The 25,230-nt window shown below is 38.8% G+C and overlaps 1 protein-coding gene across 7 annotated transcripts in view; it reads left to right on the forward strand.

Moving 5' to 3' along the window:
• LOC131688844 (MOB kinase activator-like 2) overlaps positions 1-25,230 on the forward strand; it is a 498,911-nt gene that overhangs the window by 416,440 nt on the left and 57,241 nt on the right. The window contains exon 2 of one of the 7 annotated variants that reach the window (XM_058973409.1): positions 8,248-8,994. The exons of 5 other annotated variants lie outside the window; for them this stretch is intronic. In XM_058973409.1, coding sequence (XP_058829392.1) covers positions 8,828-8,994 — 167 coding nt within the window. In that variant the 5' untranslated portion in view covers positions 8,248-8,827. Of the gene's footprint in view, positions 1-8,151; positions 8,995-25,230 lie in introns of those variants that run through there. One more of the 7 variants, XM_058973410.1, reaches the window with a different exon arrangement.

The following is a 25,230-nucleotide window of genomic DNA, read 5'->3' on the forward strand; positions in this document are numbered from 1 at the left end:
ATTCCCTGCAACATCACAACATCAAGTTTAGTTCTCAATTTGTTATCTGACTCTGCTAGGGAAGGCACATGGCAAGAAAACGAACGAGAGAGAGAGATAGTGGGTATTCCCGCGAATCGGTTTATCTCACCATTCATTTGACTGTCGTATTAGCAGCCAGCATCAGCAGCAGTACCGAAGAATTATTCGCACCGTGGCCCGTAGTGAAAACAAAGTAATTCTTCATGCGAACAAAATAGTCGCCCTGAAAAGGGCGGTTTTTCGTTGTTTCGGAAAGATAGTTTGCTTTTTAAATTGCACAAGCCTTCTTTTGTTCTATTTGTTATCACGGGTAGCATTTTCTGCCAATACGATGGCAAGATATTTGCTGCTGCCAGATAGACGAGTGTTTCGGCACTGACATGCTCGGGCTAGTGACTCTTTCTCAGTAAACGATGTACAGGAGACCGGTACGAACCAAGCGGGATTTTTGCTTTTCCTTCACTATTCCTCCTATACCGCGACTAGACGCATGTTGCCAGTACGGGTGTAATACGCGAATGATGCCGCACTCGCATACGACCCTCTTGTTTTGTACTCGGTTCAGTTTACGATCGAAGCTAAAGGGGCTGGCTATCGAAAGGAAAGAAAACCAATGCTCGCGTCCATCGCCCACTACCCCTTGCCAACAGTATGTTTGTGACCGGTTCAGTTTGCGTTCGATGGGCCAAATGGGCAGGCCATCGAATGAAATCAGTTCACTTCCATCGATAAAGAGGAGCTGAGAACAAAAACTGTTCAAGGTTTGCTCGGTGCATGAAATTAGTTGGAACCAATCACAAACGAGCTTCGGTCAGATGATTTAAAATCAGTTTTTTGGGTGTGTATGCTATCTTTCACCCATCTGAAATGGATATGATAGCCTCTGCAAGTAACACGTAACGATCCAAACTGATGCATCTGCCAACCATGTACAACTCACAAATATTTCCTTCTCGGTATTGTACAGCCCTCTGTTCGCTCCAAGCAGCCAAATACGAATGATAATAGAAGCAAATCTGTAGCGGATCTATATTTAAATTTTTTTCATCATTTGAGTTTTCGGTTGATGCACCAAACTGACGGCTCTGACCGTGACGAGCTGAAAATTTTCGACATTTCCGAGTAGCTCTCGAAAGATTTTTTAAAATGCAATTTTTCGTCGTTAGTGTATGTTATACATACTGCAAATTTTAATACAACATTGCTGCACATATTTTCGACAAAATGGCCCTAACATCAAATCATTCTGTTAAGTATAATGGAAGTTATTACGGTCAAAATCTGACGCGGCAGTCATCTTTAGAAACGGGACCCGTATATTGAAAGCGTAAATGTATTCTACATTAAAAATGGCAGTAATCTGTGATCTATGTACTTATGTTTATACATGATGCGCACATGATACAAAAATCATCTTTCGCCCATATAGATTCTTTACTGCATAGTATTGAACAAGCGGAAAAGTCCTAAAAGAGTTCGAACTGATTCTAGGAGGATGTGTAGGTCATCATACCTTTATCTTTACCGCTCCACTTAAAATAAAGGGACTAAAATTCACAAACCATGCAATGAAATGAGATTTTTTTTTCAACAGTGAGTGCCCCAACTCAAAAACGGAAATGAATTCCCATATCAACCAGTCATTAGTACACAAAAGTTCGCCTTTCAGGTTCAAAAATCTGATGAGAAAGTGATGTCCGGTCATTCTCCCCGTTTTTCGATGAATTGCTCATCGCAAACCTGAAAAAAAATTGATGGAAACATGAGTGTGACCATAACGCTACTGGTCATACGTTAATTATCAAACGTAAAGATTCATCGTAAACCTTGGAAACCGTCAACATTTGTTTCCACGCCAACTACGTCTTGGGGGTCATTCCTATCTATCCTGTTGTCGTACACGTCCATGTCATAGTTTTGGTGGCCGCACTTATGGGTCATCATCGCTGATATTTGTTTCCATGGCGCCGTTTGTACTGGCTGTTGATTTTAAGATGCTGGATGCAGCTTTTGCAATTATGACTATTGTATCGTTGGCAGCCACAAATTTAGCAGGCACTTGTTTTGTGGACTGTGTGTTCGATTCGATTTTCATTGATCAGTTTCCTTTAGCTTTTTAAGATACTTCTAAGCTTGGTTTCCGTAATGCGTCGTTTGATCACATAACGGGCTCTTGACATGTGCTATTAGTAATTTAAGTGATCGTGGTGCCGCCTTCTGTTATGTATTGCAGAGTCAGAGAATGAGTGTGTTCTGCCTCGTTCTGATCAATAATAAATCAAACGCTCTCCTGGGAATGTTATTGTTTCCTTTCCATTTATAATTCCTGTACTAAATACTACGCTACTGAAAAGGCTCTTAGAACTTTGATTATTACAAAATACTAACGCTTGAAAACTAACAAAAACCAATCAGTGCTTTCTCTTGCTCAGATGGCATTACTTTTGGGTTGACTACCAAAAATCGTTATAGATTAGCTTCGCTACATTTGGAAAACAAATCAAAACTAAAACTGCTCTAACATAACTCAATCTCTTCGCCCACCTAAATCTCCAACAAACCCACGCCTTTTTAGTAGACGCAAATTAAACTGGGTCCGCATCACGTATATTCGAAATATAGAACTTTTGTGTCAATAGGCTCATTACCATATTTTTTCTGTTTTTGGGGAAACTTTACAACTGCAACCACTGTTCAGGTTATCTTTTGTGGCTTCCGTGGCATACGTTACTACAAATCGCAGAAAAAACACCGTCAACCCAACGCACACACAAGCATTAAAATAAATTAATTTATCCCAATTCGCACATTCACAAGCAGCACACACATGTCGCATCCTGTAGTGTTGAACTCAATCCAAACCCACCCTACTAACCTACCCTTCTCACCCACACTGCTAATCACAACTTAAGCGATAAACTTTGCACACAGCAAAGAAACGGGTGCAAGTTGTACACGGTTTAACTGTGTGAGTGTTGCAGAAATGCCATAGCGTCTACCGCTTATTGTACTGTACGAACGATACAGTCATAATGTTGCTTGTTTGGAATGCAAGCATCGACTGACTCAAACAGACACTCTATTTATAATCGCGTGGTATTTGATTGAGTCGCTGGGTGCTCTCTATTGATGACTCTGCCCGGATTGGACTACCTCGGGTATGGGAGTTTTCACGATTTACGATGTTTATTCACTTTTACGGGTTTTTCAATAGTATACTATCAAAATACATAAACTATATAGCAATAGAACATAATTTCAGTTAATTCCGAATAGTTTGGTGGTAAAAAGATGGAAATTCATCCACAAATAACAGATACTAGCGTTTAAAACTTTGACGCAAAAATGTGACATCGTTTGATTTTAGATTTTAGAATAATGCCCAACCTCAGATAGTGCAGTAAGACATTTTCTATGTCAAAACATCATTGGAAATACCTGGGCGCTACCATATAGCTGCTCAGGTATTTCCAATGGTGTTTTTGTTATGAGAATGCGGTTAGACCGACTCATTCTCTGACCCTATAATACATAATAGTAGGAAGTACCATAACACAAATTACTAGTGTGTGTCTACTGAGAAATCCTATGCCTAAGTCCAGTGCCAGATTCTAAAGAGATGAAACAGAAACGCTAATCTCTTTGGAAGTAGTTTCTCCATATATCCTCCGTAATGAAGTCCCCCTTCTCCAAAATGCGACATGAGTTTTTTAATCGCTATAACACAAGTAAAGGCGATTATGAAAATTAATCTTCTTCTCTAGGCTATTTTGTTGACCGTTATCAATACTGTGATATGATGGAACTGGATAAAAGCAACTTCCGCAAACCTAAGCTACAGTTGCACTTTCTGTAGATATTTCACATCACGAATATTTGTTTTGTCACAAAAAAAAACCGAACGGCAATGGTCACCGAAGCTAGCGGGAGCTGCAATTTTTGCTTCAGGGATTCACTCATATCGTAAGACCACCACGGAGATAACACTAGTAACGGTGTAACGGTGGCACACAAGATTAAAACAATTTTTTTGTTGTCCTGCACTACCTGCTGACAGAAGCAAAAAAATAGAGTGTCGTGACCATTGGACACACTGAAGTGACATTTGCACCAGTCAGTAAAGGAGTATTCCATAGCAATAGGCTCCGAGGAATCTGAAAACCCTTTTTATAGTAAGGTTTAAAAAGCTTCAAAAGCCTGGCCTGTATTATATTGGCACTATGTGGGACTCATGACTAACTTACGTGCCTAACCACTAAAAACACTTCTTACTCTTGGTTCACCCTTCTTCCCCTCGGAACTACATCAAGGTATTGCTTCGTTTTTGTGGGTTCTTTGTACTTTCGTCGCACCTCTTTCTTCCGCTCTATCTCGGAGCCTTACTTGGTCCATGACCTTTGAGCATTGATTTAACTCTCGACTCTTCTCTTGCTTATTGTTTTCATATATTACGCCACCATTTAGCTCTCATCCCAGTTAGCCATTTAGATGCTGATTCCATGAGCCATTTAGCCTGTTTCCGTGAGTTATCCTTATCACGATCTACTCGGATAATCCATGGAGGTGAACTCACCTTACTCCGACTGAGAGCTCCCCGACGGAGGAATTTCTCACGACGCCGATACCCCACGCTTCCTTGAGCCAAATTTTCTCTTTACTCAAGGAATTTCTCTCGGTACCGATGTCTGTTTCGTGAACCAATTAGCTCCCATTTTCATCACGATATAGGGGGATCAGGAATCAGAAATCAGTAGCGATTGGCTCAAATGGCACGTTTCCCATGTTGAACGGAGATTTGTGCCTTGACATGATCTGCTTTTTCATCATTTCCCTGATGGGAAGGATTGGGGAAGTGGTAGGGTTTGGGGTAAGGAAAATAACGACACAGAACAATTACAACAGAGCATTCCGCACCCCTGGAAGGATGCTGAACAATCTGCAGGTGCTTTAACAGCAGGAATAAAACTTCTAACCCCCAGAAAGTTTAAGATTTTTTTCAAACAGTGAGCGGATATATCAATACCCCCAAGGGGATGTTAAGGTAGCAGAAAGACAACACCACCGAAGAGACATTATCATTCAAATATGGCCTAATCTATAACCGAAGACTGCATATCAAGAAGACTGCCAACTCTGTCCAGAATCTGGAGAAAGTATGCCACTTGCGGGTAAAGGTGGTACTTCCCATAGTGATGCACACACATACACTTTTACATTATGCATCCTACCTTCCTCCAATAGAGGCGCTGTAACCTCTGTCGCTTCTCGTTTGTATGGAGGAAGGAAAGAGATAACAGTCTTCTTAATATGTAGTCTTCGCTATAGCTCTTTCCCACACTGGGTTAGCAACAATAGCATATACTTGAAGTTAAGCTCTCTGTACATAAGGTTATCTATAAATGGAGAACCAAAAATCCGGATACGCAATTGCATTACTGCTGGCAGTGACATATCAAATGATATGAAGTTCCGTAAACGGATTCACAAAGGTCACACGAATAATACTCAGCACGCTGAATAGTAACCATGTGATAATTAAGTTTGCAATATCCAATCAGTACCATGACTAAATAGAATACCGCAATTGCGCTTGGAAAAAAATCAGCAAATTCTTTGACATGTTCGGACTCACATCTGGCAGAAAAGTCTTTGTCCGCTTCTTTGAGCCAATCTTTTTCTTGGGCTAAGGAATTTATCTCTGTATTAATGCCTGTTTCGTGAGCCAATTAGCTCCCATTTTTGTCACGATATAGGCGGATAGTCCACGGTGATGCATCTACCCTTCTGTGAATTCTCACGAGCTCCTTGGTAGGGTGTCGAGGTCGGTCTGGCAATTCCGGTGAAGCTTGACGTTCGGTTTACTGGTGCCCCGAGGTCAGTCGGTGTCGAGGTCGGTCTGGCGATTCCGGTGAAGCTTGACGTTCGGTTCACTGGTGCCTCGACAACCCGAACCCGGTGCTACGGCGCGTACTAGCCAAGTGGTCCACGGCGGTTGACCTAGTCTATACCAACGGAGAGTATCTCGGAGGCGGAAATTCTTCCTGTACCCGATTTGTGGTTCCACGGTGGCTTTATAGCCGCGGCACTACTTTGTTGGTCCTTTCGCCATTTTCTCTGGAGCTCGGAGAGTATACTCGTAACCGCTCTGTTGGCACCATCCCAGATATGGCACATCTCCTCGACGATATTGTCAACTGTTACACCAGACATACCCCTTCGAACATAGGGCATTCTAAGGCCACGTGTTTTGTTGTCTCTTGCACCGTTGGGGTGACGAAACATCGAACTAAGTGCTTTTAGGGCAGCCTGTCAGAGAAAAATAAAATATTTTACCACAAACTCCCTGTTGAATTGTCGATTGTACGTTACTCAGAATGGCGAAGATTTTAGCTTGGAATACGATATAGTATCTACCAGGCGAATTTGCTTGTTCTAATCTGAACTCACGACAATAGACACCAGCACCGGCCCGGCCCTCCATCCAAGAATCGTCAATGTAACAATCTACGTATTCTTAAAGTTGTCGATCCATTCAGTTAGCCGAGGAGAAATTCTCACATTGAAAGGTTTCAAAGGAAAACTACAAGTGAGTGTAGGGTCACTGAAAGCAAGTGTATAATCATCCCAAGTAACCATTTGGGGCCACAGTCTTGTACGGCTAGTTGCACGTATTGGGTCACTGTTCCAGAGCCCAGTAACTTCAGGATCCTATGCACAAGAAAGTGTTTCTTGTTTCAGAACCACATAGGGTGACTTTATGTTCAAGAGTGTCTCTAGAGCAGCAGTAAGTGTTGTTGTGAATGCACCAATCATTTCCAACAAGATCATCATCAGAAGATGGTTTAACTTTGATTGGATTGTCATGACTTCTTCCTACTGCAACCAGACAAGGCACCCGTATGTCAGTATTAGTCTAACAATTGTTGTGTATATCTACAAGATTTACCAAAAGTCCAATTTAGTTTTGAGTCTAGAACTAACGTAACGTACTTAACTGGATCTGCGACAATAATTTCAGAGTCAAAGAAATACCATGTACGAGTGGCCCTTCGTTGCGTGAAAAGCACCATTGATGTATTATTTGATTTAAACTGATAGTCCAACATGAAAAAAAACCATTACTCAACAACACACACATAAGGCTTGCTGTATTAAATCAAAAAGTGTGTTAATGCAAATACCGATGATAATTATATGATAATTATCGGCGAAACCATTTGTCGGAAGCCCAAGCTCATTAAGTTTCGCCAACAAGTCATCGGCGACAGGATTCCATAGAAGTGGTGACAGCACACCATCTTGAGGACATCCGCAGACAATCAGTTTTCATATATCTACTTGTCTTAACGATGAGCATAGATACCGGTTGCTAAGCATTGGGTGTATCCGGTTCGTGATATAGTTTTAACTTCCTAGTTTCGCTCGTAAAAACCGTTGGAATTTTTAATATGCCAAGAACCATATCGTGAGCAAGGGTCCTGCAGAATTTGATCCCCGGGATTTGTTAGAAATCGACTTTTGCTATGCAACCTTTTATTGTTTCATTGGAAATAAACTGGATGTATCAATTTGCGCTTCAGGGCACAAAACTTAATTTAGAGAGGTTGAATTTGAAGGTTTCGTGTTCCACACGTCAGTAACTGACACCAACTTGCTGCCAATTATACGATACATCCAATCTAACACCAAATTAACGCCATATCGTCTAACTGGCAGCAAGTTGGTGTCAGTTACTGACGAGTGGAACAGGAGATCAAGTTCTAAATTATCTAATCTTTATACATTTACCGTGAAATTAGATCTTACTGATTCATCCCTTAGCGCACAATACGCAGATTTCGCAATAATCTGCGCGAATCATTTTTCATGTAAAAGATACGATGTATTTTATTGGCCCGTACCATTTGTTGACATTCAATATTATAGCACCAATCCTACTGTTTTATAGTAAAGGTAGTACGCCAATAAATTTCGCTTCGAAACTTTCCACACAACGACACACGATCCTTATCAGTTGTCTATCACCACGGGTGAGCCTCAGTATCAGCGTGTGGTCCTCCAAGACATTCACAATAATCAGTCATGCCACAGAGCTTTTCGAAGAACTTGTCCGATTTAGTACCGTTACAGCCGTCGTCTCGCGAGGGGGTTACAAACAGTATCCTTTAAGACCGGGTAACTTCAAAATATGGAATCGTAAATATGCCTCTACATCATCATCTACAGGTAGTGAAGTAGTCAAACGTATAACTGGATACAGATAATAGGAACGAGTATCGGTGCCGCGTGGTTCAACAGCAAAAGGCGACGGGACTCCAACTATGTCCTTTCCGAACAAACGCCATCATCGCCAGTGTTCAGTGTCAAGTTCAAAGTTTCTACACTCAACGATTATGCCCAAGAAGAGAGAGTGCGGGTAGTCTAGTGTTTGTGTTCCCATAAAACTCAACTACAGTAAAAAGAAATAAGTTTTCCCTGCGCACAATCTTTTATCGTGTTATCTGTGATATTTGTTTAGTGACTGCAAAAATAGTGGCCAGATCCGACTCCGGATCGACTGAGCCTAACCTGCTATTATTAGCCGAAGACACTCACCTCTTCCAGCACTAAATTGGCAGGAAGCGAGTGTGAAGTGAAGTGTTTTGCTGCCAAATATATAGTATATATTCGCGAGACCGGGAGTCCGATTCCAGTTATCATATTGATAACGCGGCCATCAGCGCGCAAGCTCTAGTCAGGTGCGACAGTAGAGAAATCGGTGAGCAGCAGGAGCAAGGGCAGCGATCAGCAGCAGTGGTGATTCTTGATGAAAGCTGTCAGTGAAAAATCAACCAGGCTGGGTTTAATCGAGTGTATTGTGATCCTGCGGAAGCCCATGTGGCAGGTTGGCATCGTTCCGGCCAAGCTGAGTGACGCCATCGGTTCACTGGTCCGGTATGCGCAGGAATCGCTCAATGTGTTCTTCTGTCCGACGTAAGTTTTCTCTATGCTTTTTTTACGAAATTAAGGTGATTACAGGATTTAGTATCATCAGTCGTGTTTTATTTGTGTGACTGAAATAGAAATGCAGCACGACTTCGTTGCAAAGGATAATTACGAAAATCATGCCGAATGTCATGATGTCATCAGTCAAAAATCAATGAAAATTTTCAGCTCACGTGAACATCACGGTACGTGGTTTGTAAACCATATAGTCAACTATCAAGTACTTGGCTGTTGTTAGGACTAGCTCAGGTTGAAGGCCCGGAATTGTTTTTGTATTTATGAGCCTGGTTGGTGCTATATCGTGCGAGCCTGGTATGTTTGTATATTTGTATTGACGTCAAAACAAATAAGTGTGTTCGGGAAAATTATATAATTAATGTGTCCAAAACTTTCTAGAATCAAACTAGTTGATAGAAGAAATGGTCAAAAACAGAATTTAAAGAAAATTAGTGATGGAATTTGCGTTTCGATTTCGTCTCATCAGAATCCGACACTAACTTAGTGATAGGATTAAGCTAGCGCCGGATTGACGCTAGCTCCAAAAACGAAAACACGGTTTGTGTTTTTGAGTAAACCCTTAGTCTTGCGATATGTCTCTCACGAAAAGGAGTCCCATTTTAAGCTGCAGTTGTGTGACCTTAATGCGGAAAGGTGGTTTTAATAACTTTCTCCTTAGTAGAGAAATTATAATTTTATAATTGAGACTAACAAACAAACTGAAGTTACAGCTGTAAAACTAACGCGACGAGAATATGAAATAATTTTGAGCGGCCCAAAATAAGAATTAACTGTATTGAAAGCTTTGCTTTGTATGGCTGACATGCTAGCGATTTCACTCGCGCGTAGTTCATAATAATCCTTACTACTAGAAAGAGAAGCAAGTAGCTCTATCACCAGTAGAAAAGAAGAAAGATAAGAATTAGATAATGAATTTAGGACAAAAATTTCAATGTCCAAAAGATGCAGGAAATGAATAAGAGAGTCCTGTTTTGGTCTCTTTTTATGACATGGAAGCAGGATGTGATTCATTCTTGGCTTCTGCCGCCGAATGCTACATGACCTCTAGGCTGGATTAGTCCGGAGAGAGATAATATTGATGTCAACCTCCTAGTGGACATCAGCCTCCTATAAAGGGTATTATGTCCGTTGTGCAAAATTTAAGTTGTTAACCCCTTTTAGACGCGTATTCAAGCACGAAAACATCATCCATCGAGCATCAAAAAATTATTTTGACCTTTTTTCGGGTTAGGGACCACTATCCAACGTTTCCAATTTTATTCAGGTTCATTAGGTCCTGTGCACCAGTCAGGAAATTACACGTATATGGTGCTTTGCAATCGCTTTGAACTTGAACGCTCACACATCACACTATGCAAGGTGGTATTCAATGTTAGCCATCGTTTATTTGAAGTCGTACCTCCACCGCACCACGCGTCCCTTTTGGGCAAGTTATTTGCGACTCCAGATCCATGCAAAACTCGTTATGTTCGCTTTAGTAGGACAATTTCACAGCAGATTAACAGACGACTAACTGTTGGGATTTTGTTGGGATGACTGTTGGGATTTTTCGCCCAGGAATCTCATCCACCACCCACCAGTCGAGTTTTATTAGACCACTCTAAGACAGAAATAATCCTCGGAATGCTACCTACGCTTGTCTGTGGTTTAACTTCGTCGACACGCGATACACGGGTCCATGCGTCATCAGCGACCGGGATTTGTGTTGTGATGACGAACAACATCGTACCACGTATGGTCCGCTTTCTAGCTCTCCGGTAGCAGCTGCTACTGTCCTGAGTAGGTACCTACTGGTGATAATGCAAATACTCGCGTGAGAATCTCCTGTGTCGGTCGGTCCATGTTCTTTCCCGGCCATAAACACTTATGCCCCAGAATAGAACAAAACAGATGACCGTCATCTGCCGCTCTGACTGACCTGCGTCGCTTTGGTACCTTATGATGGTGACCTTTAATTCAAATCATCTTTGCATATACAATTGGAGCTACAGTGGCGTCTTTATTGGTCGCTATTTCAGTACACAGTTGTGAACGGAATGCCACGATTGAGTTTTTATTCATCGTGGGACTTCCATTCGGACGACGAACATAGTAAGTAAACTGACAGAAAAAACTTATGCATACCCAACCAACTAAGAAGACAGTTGCAAACCTCGCACTAGGGAGAATTGACTGCCTTTCGACGCACTGGTGGATTTCCGCGGACATCGCCTGACCGACATAAGCTGATTGCTGGTGGGTTAATATAGGACATACCGCTGGCAGCAATGTACGGCACACGTAAATGTTTGTGTTGTTGTACTAATAAATTTGATAAGGTTTCGCGGTCGGCCGTACGTGAGATGATGTTGCACTGCGAGGTAGTATTTACTAATTTATTTAGGATTGTTGCGTAGCTTGTATACCGTGGTCAATCTGTCATGGTTTTGTTTATATCATAAACATTAGAAACATCTCTCTTTTAAGTACAAACGATATGCAAAATAAGATTTAGAACGTGGCCATTGAACTAGTAGATCTCACATAAAAACAGATCTTTATATACACTTCTTCGATCTGCTGATGTACATTTACTTTGAAATTGACCGTCAATCCAACACACATTGCTTAAAAGTTGATGTCCACGCAATTTACAGGGCGCGTACAATATCATACAAACGCTCGAGCGTTTCGCGATAATACAAAACCGGTCGCAAACACGATCAAGCACGCATGCCTACACCCAAGATCCGTAATCTTATAAACGTCCTGACGATTGAGTCAATGTGGTAGTACTTACGCACGGAAAAAAATCTGTTCATAAATTCATGAAACTATATAGTGAACTGAATGATTTACGAAAACTGTGATCATCTACCTAAAATTATGAATAATAAACCTCATATTCATGAAACTATTTGTGTTTCCTAAAAACTAGTTCGCCCCAACACATAGTGGTTTTTTCGCAAAAAACGGGCGAAAAATTCACACGAAAGCGGTAAAGCGTACAGCAATGATGTCTTCTGGGATGTTTTAAGATGATCCAAGACCTTTATTTTTACGATATAGTCATAGTGATTAATCCCCCTTAAAAAGAGATATTTGCTACAATTTTTTTCAAAGTTTGAATAACAAAATAAAGTATTTGCCAAAGAACATACTTTTTCGAACATTATTACTGAAGTACACTCGAAGTTATTGACCGTTGTGTGTGAACGACCCCTTAAAACTTTTATTCAACATAACTTCTTAAATATCGAAGATAGAGCTTCAGTATGTTCAAGAAAGTTGTTCGTCTTATCAATCTACATATCTTTCCAGAAGTGATCGTTGGTCAATCACTTGCAATTTAGAAGTTATTGGGTAATTTTTGGTAAAACTAGCAAAAGTTTTGCAAGCAATAACTTTTGAACGGGCAGAAAGGGGCAGCCAGCTCTAATTGCAATTTGAAATGCCATATCAACACTATGAAATGAAATAGAGTTCACTTGTCTCTTGTTGTCTCCAGTAGAGTTATAGATAATTTGAAAAAAACTATTGTTTTTCAAAAAATGTCAAATATTCGAAAATACACGAGATAAGAAAAATGATGTGTTAATAGAAATTGTGTATTTTGACGATTGAAAAAACTTCGTACAATAAATGAAACCCGTAGAAATGATAATAGAAAAGATATTTAAAAAAAAATATTTCTGAAAGTCATCCAATGAGCTATAACTTCATAAGTATTTAAAGAAGAGATTTCTTGTATTCAGCAAAGATATTCGTAAAAGCAATCTACACAACTTTTCCAAAGACGTTAAATCATTTCTTTTACTAAAAAGAATTGAGTTGAAAAATCTCACTTCTAGGAGGCTTAATCACAAAAATCATAGCAGCAAATGATAATTCTTGTGATTTTGGATGAGTAGCCCGAAAACACTATTGATCTAAACTCAGCCGTTTTCCCGTTAACAACCAATCACCATTTGAAACACTATTTTAAAAAAAATGTTAAATTACTTTGAAAATACATGAGATAAGCCATTGTTGTAACATAGAAATGGTGTCATTTTGACAATTTGAAGCTTTTTGCTGTACATCTCGAACTTGTCAGAATTCTATTTCAAAAGTTATATTAGTGAATTTAAAGGGATCGTCCACAAACAACTAGCCATAATGTCGAAGGTATTAAACATAAAGACGTCATGTCTTCATCAAAATTGTTGGCAAAGGCTTGCTCTACAACTTTGCTGAAGTCATAATTTTGATATATACGCTTGCAAGAAAGTTGATGAATATATCTCACTTTTAGGGAGATAAATCAATAAAACAACAACTCCATATGAAAGGGCTTATCGTGTCAACAAAATCCTCCGAAGACGTTATGGATCCAAATTTAATGATTTAGGCGTAATTAATAGATCGCACGATTTTAACCAAAAAAAACCACTGTGCGATGGCGTTACATTCGAATGTTTGGTTGAATTACTGTGGTTGTTCCCTTGACATGTTAAGTTTTTCGTGTGATTCTGATTCATAATTCGGGAACACACAGCGGACAGATAAACGATGTTAATGATTTCAGGAGCTTAATCGCGATTTTTGTAATTGCTCATCACGTTACCTTCATGAATTTACTGTCGGATTTTTCTGTCAGTATGGCGTGCTTTATATTAATGATTTAAGGATCTTCGCTAAATTCGTAATTCCTATTTCCGTCTTCTTGATATTTTAGTCATGAATATAAATCATTCTGTATTCATGTTCATGATTTCAAGATCATTGTCACGATTTTTGATATTTCATGATTTCTGGATCTTATTGACGATTTTCGTAATTTCTATTTACGTCATCGTGATGTTTTGGTCACGAGTAAATTACGTTCATGACTTCAGGATCATACCTACGATTTTTGATAATTTTGTCATGATTATTGTGATTTTTGCTCATGACTTCAGGATCTATTTCATGGTTTTTGTGAATTACATGCGCGTTATCGTTATATTTTATTCTTGACTTTACTTTCGAATTTGATTTTTGGAGTGATAATGAGCCACATGATATCAGCAGTTTTATTCATAACTAGCTAATACCCATCGCGCGTTGCTGCGACTTTCAACGAAATAGGACGAAAACACAATTTGTTCCTAAGCGCCATCTGACGGGCAGATATTCCCCAACCAATAGCACACAAACACGCTCCAGAACAATTGCCTACTATGTATAAATTTTTACGGCAATCGGTTAAGCCGTTTGGGAGTCTATAAATCATATACATACAAACATTGACTTTTATATATATATATATATATATATATATATATATATATATATATATATATATATATATATATATATATATATATATATATATATATATATATATATATATGTATATGTATATATATATATATATATATATATATATATATATATATATATATATATATATATATATATATATATATATATATATATATATATATATATATATATATATATATATATATATATATATATATATATATATATATATATATATATATATATATATATATATATATATATATATATATGTATATATATATATATATATATATATATATATATATATATATATATATATATATATATATATATATATATATATATATATATATATATATATATATATATATATATATATATATATATATATATATATATATATATATATATATATATATATATATATATATATATATATATATATATATTAGAGTGACAGAAAAAAATGACCCCCATCGGTCCACCCCTGAGTCGATTCCTAGTCCCACCAGGAGTGTCTGCTCCAAATTTGAGCCAAATCGAACAAGTCTAGCTACCGGACCAACGTGCTTGAAATTTGTATGGGATTTTTCCACAATTTACATGGAGAAAACCCACTTGCTCACATTTTCGCCGCTAGGTGGCATTGTATACATCAGAATATCACCAAAAGTGAAACTTAAGAAGATAATTCTATTATCTACAACATTGTTGAAGACTGCAACGCGATCCGACTCCAATTGGAAAAGTTATTAAACTTTTAACGAAGTGATGTCTGAGTCAGTTTTGCATGGGGCCTAGCAGTGCATGGTAGTGTATCAGTACGAGGTTCTAACAAACTAAACATTTTTATGGAATAATGGTTAGATTTAGCTGAATAGTATGTTCGGAAGAATTGTAGTACATAATACGAGTTATGTTTTGGTTAGAAAATTGTAGTTCCAGATCTGACCGCATAGATGGCGCCAACACTAACTTTTCAACGAAGAGAGATAGAAATTAGGTGTCTTCTACAAAGTTGTAGAACAAGAATATTGCAGTAATTCTTCCGAACATCTCGATATTCTATCTCTCTCCGTTGAAAAGTTAGTGTTGGCGCCATCTATGCGGTCACAGATTGAACTAAAATTTTCTAACCAAAACATAACTCGTAGTATGTACTGCAATTCTTCCGAACATACTATTCAGCTAAATCTAACCATTAATCCACAAAAATGTTTAGCTTGTTAGAACCTAGTACTGATACACTATCATGCACTGCTAGGCCCCATGCAAAACTGACTCAAACATCACTTCGTTAAAAGTTTAATAACTTTTCCTATTGGAGTCGGATCGCTTTGCAGTCTTCAACAAAGTTGTAGATAATAAAATTATCTTCTTAAGTTTCTCTTTTGGTGATAATCTGATGTATACAGTGCCACCTAGCGGCGAAAATGTGAGCAAGATGGTTTTCTCCATGTAAATTGTCGAAAAATCCCATACAAACTTCTAGCACGTTGGTCCGGTAGTTAGACTTGTCCGATTTGCTTCAAATTTGGAGCAAGTACTCCTGGTGGGACTGGGAATCGACTCAGGGGTGGGCCGATTGAGTTTTCAAAAATTCATTATTTTTCTGGGCAGTCTAATATATATATATATATATATATATATATATATATATATATATATATATATATATATATATATATATATATATATATATATATATATATATATATATATATATATATATATATATATATATATATATATATATATATATATATATATATATATATATATATATATATATATATATATATATATATATATATATATATATATATATATATATATATATAATTATAGATAGATAGATTTCACTTCGCCTTATCGCGATGTTGTTTTTTGTATGCTATCATATATTTTACTTCGAGTAACGTGACAATATTAACTGGATCATAATAGTGTAACTAATTCGCGGTATCTTGTTCTGTGAACTTTATCACGAAAACAATATGTAACTCTATAATGGTTTTCGTGCTCAGTGCATTTTTCGTTTTCTGTCCAGACATCACATTGAAACTTATCAACTGAATGTCGTTGTTCTAGATCCTAATAGTTTTCTAACATCTACTACTCGTACCTATTACTGGTCGCACGAATAATATTCCAAATGTCGTGAAATAGTTTACGTGAAAACTTGATGACCATATTACATGAACTTAAATATGATTAGGGATATCTGCTAAATATCGCAAGCACGTAAAACAGATCGTAAATCATGTACTAGGAATCATGAACCAGTTTACGACTACATATATTTTTTAACTTTTTCACGAGTGCGAATTATCTGTCATGATTATTGTACTAGGCATCATGAACCAGTTTACGAATACATGTATAATATTTTATGATTTATCATGGACCAGTTCACGTATACATGAAGAAGATTTTACGATTTCGTGACTTATTTCACGAGTACGAATGGTCTGTCGTGACTATTGTACTGGGCATCATGAACCAGTTCACAAATACATGTTTATGTTTATGTTTATGTTTATTACCTTCACCAACAAGCCCCTTGGCCCCAATGGTGGTTGCTTAAACTAATTACATTTTAAAATTGACAACATTTTCGCTTTTATAGCATTCCGCGTCCGGTCGAAGTCGAAGGCCCGCGCCACACTGTTAAAAATTCGTTGGAGTCCGGTTACAGCGCTCTGGCAACCATAGTTGGTTCTCCTGAACGGAACTCGCAGAAGGGAGTTATTACGTAGAGCTCGAACGCGGGCTTGAAGATCCAGACGTCCGAGGATTGTAGGGCAATCCACTCTGGCAGAGAGTAAGTCCGAGACGAACAGGGCTCGAGAGCAGTCCCTCCGAATGCTGGCTGAGTGTATCGAGGCGTATAAGCTGGCAACGGTTTTCATAGCTCGGCAGCTGAAATCTGTTTCGCCATGGGAGATGACGAAGGGCGAAACGTATGAACCTGCGTTGGACAGCCTCGATTCTGTCAATCCCGTTCTGGTAGTACGGGTTCCAAACAGCTGAACAATATTCTAACGTTGAGTGGACCAACGCGCAGTAAACTATTATTATGAAAATTATCAGTTTTCTGATTACAGATTACCCATGCAGTGTCAACATCAATGTCATCAATGACGTTTAAGGGTCCCTAATGTTTTTTTTTGGTTTCAACATTAAAAAGTCAAAACATGCAGCTTCGAAATGAAAAATAAGAATTCGAAATCTATCCAGTAGATACTTTGCAATTTATGCCGCAAAATAGCTCAATTTCGGGCCTAGAGAGTCGTAGTCCCCCTTAAGAAAATTGGGACGTGTTTTTTTTCTGGGTGACACTCAAAAACACACGGGAATATACAGAAGGCAACACAGTTGCAGAAACGCGTTAGTACGCGCCAAGTTACAAATCCGCGAGAATACGCGGCATACAAAAGCCCGCTCGATAAAAAGAACGTGCTTAATAACATACATAAATCACGAATAGTTACGCCCACGATTTCGAATTTATAAACACGACTACTCTCGTCCGATAAATTGTACTCTTCCGGGAGCTCCTGGATGAATTTATTCGTTAGAAGCTACATACACGCGACACGCACGCCAACTGTGTCTTGCCTGTTAACATACAAACGCTCGAGTCTTGCGCGATAATACAGCTCTGGTTACAATGGCGAAAATACAATTGCGATCATGCACATGAACCGACACTCATGATCTCGCAAACTCAAAACATCCCTGTAACTACGTAAACGTTTTAACATTTATTAATTTATAAACGAGCTCTCAGCGCAACCATATAAACGCTCGTTCCCACGCGTTCATGCAATTTTCACCTCCTCATATCGGAACTGCAGACTCAATATCACGATCAGTATTACGGCCTGTTGCAATTAGCCGTTAGCAGTGTTTTAATGGGTGACATTTCTCGTCTCGTCTGAAATTGTACTGAGTGATTCTGATAGCCTGGGAGCCCTTCCGAGAATCCAGCTCTACAGTCCAGTTGTAGCACTCGGAAAAAATAGGTTGAATCGAAAATAGTCAACAAAAACAGGAGTGTTTCTTCATTTCTGACATCTTCTACACTGTCTAGTTTGCACATTTTATTCAGTTCATTTGTTTGATAAGATCAGTTTAGTACAATGTTTTATTCAATTTGTGAATAAGTCTCTCATCGTTTTTTTTATCCACCATTGTTTCTTTTAATTTAAGTTATTAGAATAACAAACTGCAGGGTCGTGTCGTTGGTTGTATGTCCGCGTTGCAAAGCTCAAAGTGAACTCCTGTTAGTATATCAACGCACGCAGATATTTATTGCAAAAAGTCATCTTATTCAATCATTTGTGAAGAAAGAAAATAAATCATAGTTGTCATAGCCATAGTCTATATAGTCAATAATAATGAAATAATCATTTATTTTGACAAATGTCTCAAGATAGTAAAGGTAATTCTGTACTGACAACGTATCTTAAGTCTGTACGCGATCCACTGGAGTTAAAAATAGAAAACGAGTGAGATCTGCCGGAGAGGGGGCGGTGACGAATTGCTTATAGGAGATATTGGGGGTCGATGGGTCCATTGGTAGTTATTGGGGCTTTGGCGATCACGATACTGTTGAACATCATCACAGTTCCTCAATGGCGGAGTGGTTAACGCACCCAACTAGAGACCGGGAAATCGCAGGTTCGATTCCTGCTTGACGACATATTTTTCCTGCGTGTCCAATAAAAGGTGACTTGTCACCATTCCGGTCATTCTTTCTCTGTCTATTTTCCGTTGGACACGTTTCTAAAAATCTTGAAAAAAGGAAAAAAGACATGGCTCACGACAAAACAAGGAAAATATGTGAGCGTTCAAAACGTCGTTCAGGTAATAAAATCAAGAAGTGACAAATGATGTGAAAAATCATGAAACCACACATGTAAATGTTGAGAAAACATGTTTTTTCAGCAGCTGCGTCTGGTTTTGTACTTGCAAATGACTTTTTCGGTGTTCTCATCGTCGCCAGAGTGTGGTATTGAAGTTGTGCATTCCAGCTAACGTGGTTACTTGGCTGTGCGATTTTTTTCCCTTTCATGTTATTTTTTCCCCTTTCATGTTATTTTTCAATTATCTACTTCAACAACATCTTAAATTATTATATTGTTAACTCACGCGAAATATCTGATGCGCTTTCATTGATGACGAGCACTTTCCTTCCACACGAGCACGTAATGTAACGAAGGAAACCTTGAATTGTTTAGAGGCTGATCGAATACTGGCGCCATCTTGTACAGACGCAATTGTATTCTTTATATCCTCTTAACTTCGTTTTGGCGTTTTTCGCACGAAATTACGCACAATTTTTCTGTCAAAACGATTCAAATGTAAATTATAGTAGTGATCTATAGTGCCCCTAAACGGCTGACCTATCGTGCCCCTAAGCGTATGTTTCATGTTGATGTCCGCATTTCTTGTTGTCAAAACAAAAATATCGAAAAACCAACACAATACTCGTGATTAACATTAATTTTTGCGTAAGAGAAAACTCATTTGACATTCTTTTACATTGATTAAATGTACTGTACTGAGGACGAAAGACATTGCGTTTTGGCAGAACATCACACGAAAACATAAATGACGGCGTAGCTAATACAGCTGATCCACGGTAACAGCCGAAATGACAGTCGTCAGCGATGTTCTCTACCGTGTATCTAATTCACGCAACATGAGCGACCTCTGCAATAACACAGTAAATTCTACTCTAATATTCCTTTCTTTCCTCGATAACTACAAGGATGTGGTCGGCTCTGTTATTTGTATTCTTTGATTCTTTGTGTAATTTCTAATCAATGACGGAGTAACAATTAAGAGCAGTCATGGTAATATTACATTCTAGCTGTAATTGCTCAGATAATTACGAAAAGCCGGTAGCAGAGAATAGCATTAGTCCGACATTCGACGAGTGCGATATTTTTGCGCAAATCATATTTATAATATAGCCAAGTTTGCTGAATTTCTTGTTCATCATCAAGTGAATTAAAATTGCAGTATTTCAAAGAAAATATCTTGTTTGGCAAGCAATTTGTAGGTAATTACTGAAAATTAAAGTTTTAATAACTTGGGGCCATGCAATTACTTAATGGCATAATTATTCTATACCTATTCAACTATCAGGAAACTGGTATTCGATTGGCTCGTTTGCAATCCGCATAGGAAAGCAGCCCATGTCCATTGATTTAGGACTCAACAACGCACTTTTCCGTAACTGAATAATACCATGTGAACCTTGATTTTTACGATTGCCAATAAAGACGTAAATGCACAACTTCATACATTAAGCTCATTTCCAGCGGTATTTAAAATGCGTAAATGCCACTCATCGGCGTAACGAGACGCGGCGTGACGATTGGATGCTGCCCAAGGTCAGCTCCAATGGCTTTAATTGTGAGTCTGCGCTAATTGCCTGAATTATGATGATATATTTCACGTCTTTGTCTGCGCTGTTTAGGCAGCTTGAACTGATCAGGTGATCGGATACGCACAGCACGGTCTCGATGAATTTGTTGGTTTAGTTGGTTAGCGGGTACCAACCTATCATAATATGAATAATTTGAGCTATGCTAAATAAACGGATTTGAGAAGCATGTTTCTGATGTGAAGTGCAAATGTGTAAAATTGGACTTGTAAACTAGAAGGCTGTGACGAAATAACAAGTATCCGTAGTTGTTAATTTTTATAAAATGCGCTTCAAAGTTTAGAGTCTAAGTTCATTTCACTAATTGGATTTGTTTATGTAACATTGCACAATTATATTCCGTCACTCAATCACTAATCCGCCCGCGCGTTTCTCTGTTCTTCGATCGTTGCGATTCAAGGCCCTTCACATCCGGATCTATGAAAACCCTAAGTCCAGGCTTGCACATGAAAGCAAATCTGGGTTTGCTTCATCATCATCATCATCGTCATGATCATAAGCAACGTCTGTCCCGTTTCTTACTGGACCGACTCAAATGTCTCGCGCTATGATTGAATCAATCTGCCTAGTAAAACTAGCGAACAGCTCGACTCATTAGCTTAACTGATGACATTTCATGTCACAATCACATGCGGCGACGGTTGTGCGCTTGCTGGCTTGTTAGCAGCAAAAGTTGTAATATGGAAAATTAATCATCACTCGACAATTGTCGTGTTGCTGGTGGTGTTGTTGTTGTTGGTGTTTCCGTAGCAAGTAGACGAAAGGTGATCTTATAGTCACGGATGTAGTCACGTTTCTAATGGACGCATAGACCAACAGTGGGACTAATAGCGAAAAACGAGGGTCAAAGTTAAAATGTGCTGCACGCAAAACAGTTTTTAAGGCTAAATTTTACCTATATGTACTTTTATAAAGGTATTTTTAGAATTTTAGAAGTTGATTTTAGAACATAACAAAATGTTCCTTCCGAAGATACATGCGAGTTGATCAAGCACAGTAGACTCATTCACGTTTCAAAAGTTTCGCAATTCAAAAATTGGGAAATATTTTATAAAGGATTTATAAATTAAAATAAACTAGACAAGAAAGTGACGTTACATTCTCAAAAATTCCTTTCGGATCATTCATCATTATAAATGGTTTTTCGTTCTGTTCTGCAGTGGCAACAATGGAATAATGATGCGCGAACATCGTTAAAAATCTAGTAAACAATAATTTATTGGTATATTGAAAACTCAATAGTTTGGTATGTTTAAAAAATGACTATGAAAAATTATCGGAATTCTAGATACAAAACCTGTCCCAAAAATTGGCGACGATTGAAAGGTTTTTAATGTTAGTATTTTCCACTTTCTCCCACTGTGACTTTGTGAGACTTGGATGACATCAACTAAACTGCATTTCACAAACTGTGTATCCTTCTGCAGAAGTCAACAAGCCTTAGATGTTAGCATCTACCATGACATGAGTCTATTATAAAACAAAACAAAAAAACAGAGACGACTCCGTCTAGAGGAGATGCATCGACCCGTGTAACGGTGACTGATTGAATAATTAAGGTACCCGACCCAGCGCTTATTACCCACTATTTACCGGAGAACTAACGAGCTTCACCCAGACGATCATCGATTATTATCATACGACAAAGTATAAGCAAATAATCGGTTATTACGGCAGTGACAATCTTTAGATCGCCGATATGTTTTGCGTAGTTTGGTTTCCGGGTAATCGTAAAACTGCCGGTGGGCCCAGCTTTGCTGTGCGAATTACCCATATCTATTTGCAACTTATCAGGTGAGTCAACGCTTCACTCGCTAATATCGTCCGAAACAGATAACCAACACACGGGCTTAGCCTAACGGTGATAAGGATTGAGGTATGACGCTTATCAGTCGTGTGATTCTCGTTGCCGCCATCCTCTGTTGCGTTGCTAAAATTGTTTAGGTATACTTATGAATAGGTAGGTATGTGTGGGAATGTGGTATCAATAAGGAAAGGTTTCACTAAGTCGCCAAGTCGTATTTGGAAAGGTGCTAAATAATTTGCTGTCCGACCAACGACGGGGCGATTGTTTTGATGTTTTTAGGTAGCATCGAACTGATAAGGTAAAAAATGTTACTGATATCTGCCAAAGCTGCGATACTGGTCCATGGTGTTTACATTGGTGCAAAATTGACGCCAATAGATAACGCGAAACCTTGTTTTGGTTTTGATTTACAAAGGTTTGTGAACTGGTGTAAACAGGAAATAGGAAAATGTGTAGTCCTTGGTATGTTCGGCGTTTTACGAACCTATTGGCTGTGACATCATTTGCCGTTACGTCTCCAGGTTTGACAATGCATAAAATAATGTCCCTAGCATTCTGCCCATAAAATCATAACAGACCCATTTTTTCAAGAGTTGTCTTACTTGACCTAGGTTCTCGGAACAGCTACCCGTCAGAATCACTCACAACAATTGCAGACGAAACGGGAAATGTCACTCACTAAAACACTGATTCTGAATGTGATATTCATTGTACGGTTCAGATATGTGCAGGCGCAGGGACTTCGCGTGTATCATCGCGAACGAATCGAGCGTTTGTACGTTAATGCGTTCGATCGCGTGTGCGTTTGTATGTCGCGTGTGTTAACGTGTATGTAACTTCGCGTGTATAAATTCGATTATGTAACCGTGTGTCCTTTCGCATATTCCCGTGTGGATGATCGCACGGACCGTGAATCTGATACTTAATTTTCAGTGTACGGTTCAGTTGCTAGAAGAGAGTGGTTTCTCCCATATCACTAGAGTTCCCGGTCATGTCACCATGGAACGTGTTGTTTTGTGGATATGAGCGTTTTCTTTTTGGTGCACCTGAAGGCATTGGACCTAGGCTACAAGGGTAGTGACTTCCTGACGTAACCGATTCAAGATCGCGCGAATTCGGCCGTTTGTAGATTCACTCCTGAGACCGCGGTTGTGCATTTATAAGTGCTAAAACGTTCACTTAGTCACCGGGGTGTTACCCTGTTTTGCGACTTCACGGACGTAAGTGTGCGTGGATGATCGCGAAGGACACGAGCGTTTGTATATTAACGTTTTTGTCGCGTGTGCTAGCGTGTATGTAACTTCGCGTGCATAAATTATTTTTAAAACCGTGTGGTCATTTGCATATTCGCGTATCCTGGAATGATCGCGCGTGGATCGTGACCGTATAGGATATTTTGACAATTTATCTTAAAAAAACTCAGTAGCTTGCATTTACACCTCCGCCAACGTACACATCAGATTACACTAGTTGTACACGAAATGAAAATAAAAATCTGAACTTCAATATTTGACCTCCATTTTCGATGTGAAATCGTATGCTGAATTCGAAAATGAAGTGCATTTAGAGTACAATAGTTTTCGAGTTAGAGAAAAAAAATCGCCTTCAAAATAAAAATACATCTTGTTACATTAAAGAAAAAATAATGAACTTTCGATCGTCTGAACATTTTAGTTTAGTTCGACCAAGAGTTCTGACGTTAAAAAAAAGTTGAAGAAAAGTTGGGGATTTGAATGTTTCGTGTTCCACTCGTCAGTAACTGACACCAGGTTGACTGTTCATCCGAACTAACACCAAATCGGTGCCAGTTAGATGATATATCCAAACAGTTCACACAACGTGTGTGAACGCCTAAAGCAACTGGCTGGTACCAAATGATGTCTCGGTTAGATAACCACACAAGGGCTCTAGGTCGCTGACAACTATAGGGAAACGAACTGTCTTTTGGCAAGAGAGCCAAACGCCTTCCAAAAAATGAGAGTCAAACGCTATGTTGCATACCAATATGTTTTTCCTAAAGGAAAAAAAATGGATCTCACACTCTTTTAGCACTAGGCACGTTAACGTACAAACGCTTTAGACCTTCGCTATCATCCACGTACATCAAAGGTCGCGGTCTCCCACACATGAAAATACCCCAGTGATTAAGTGAATGTTTTAGCACAAATAAACTTATAAACGCGGTCTCAAGCGAGAACATACAAACGCCCATGTTTGCGCTATCATGCATCGTTCGCCTACGGAAATCTTTACCTTCGATCTCAGCGGTCTAGGTTCATGTCTTCAGTTGTACTAAAAAATCTACTAAACAACGCGTCCCATGGTAACATGACCGGGAACTCTAATGATATGGTGAATCTCACTCTCTTCTAGCATTCAGCACGTTAACATACAAACGCTTGGTACCTTCACGATTAGCCACCTACACCCGCGATCTCGCAAACTTGATAACACCTCGGCGATAAAGTGAACATTGTAGCACTCATACATTTACAAACGCGGCTTCAAACGTGAACCTACAAACGTCCGTGTTCGCACAATCATGAATCGGTCACATCCAGAAGTCTGTACCCTCGGTCCTAGCGACATACGTAACGGTCATATCCACTAGACAAAATAACGTTTCATGGCGACATGACCGGAGACTCTAGTGAAACGGGGAAACTTACTT

The sequence above is a fragment of the Topomyia yanbarensis genome, chromosome 3 (genome assembly GCF_030247195.1).
Source record: "Topomyia yanbarensis strain Yona2022 chromosome 3, ASM3024719v1, whole genome shotgun sequence".
Classification (NCBI taxonomy): domain Eukaryota; kingdom Metazoa; phylum Arthropoda; class Insecta; order Diptera; family Culicidae; genus Topomyia; species Topomyia yanbarensis.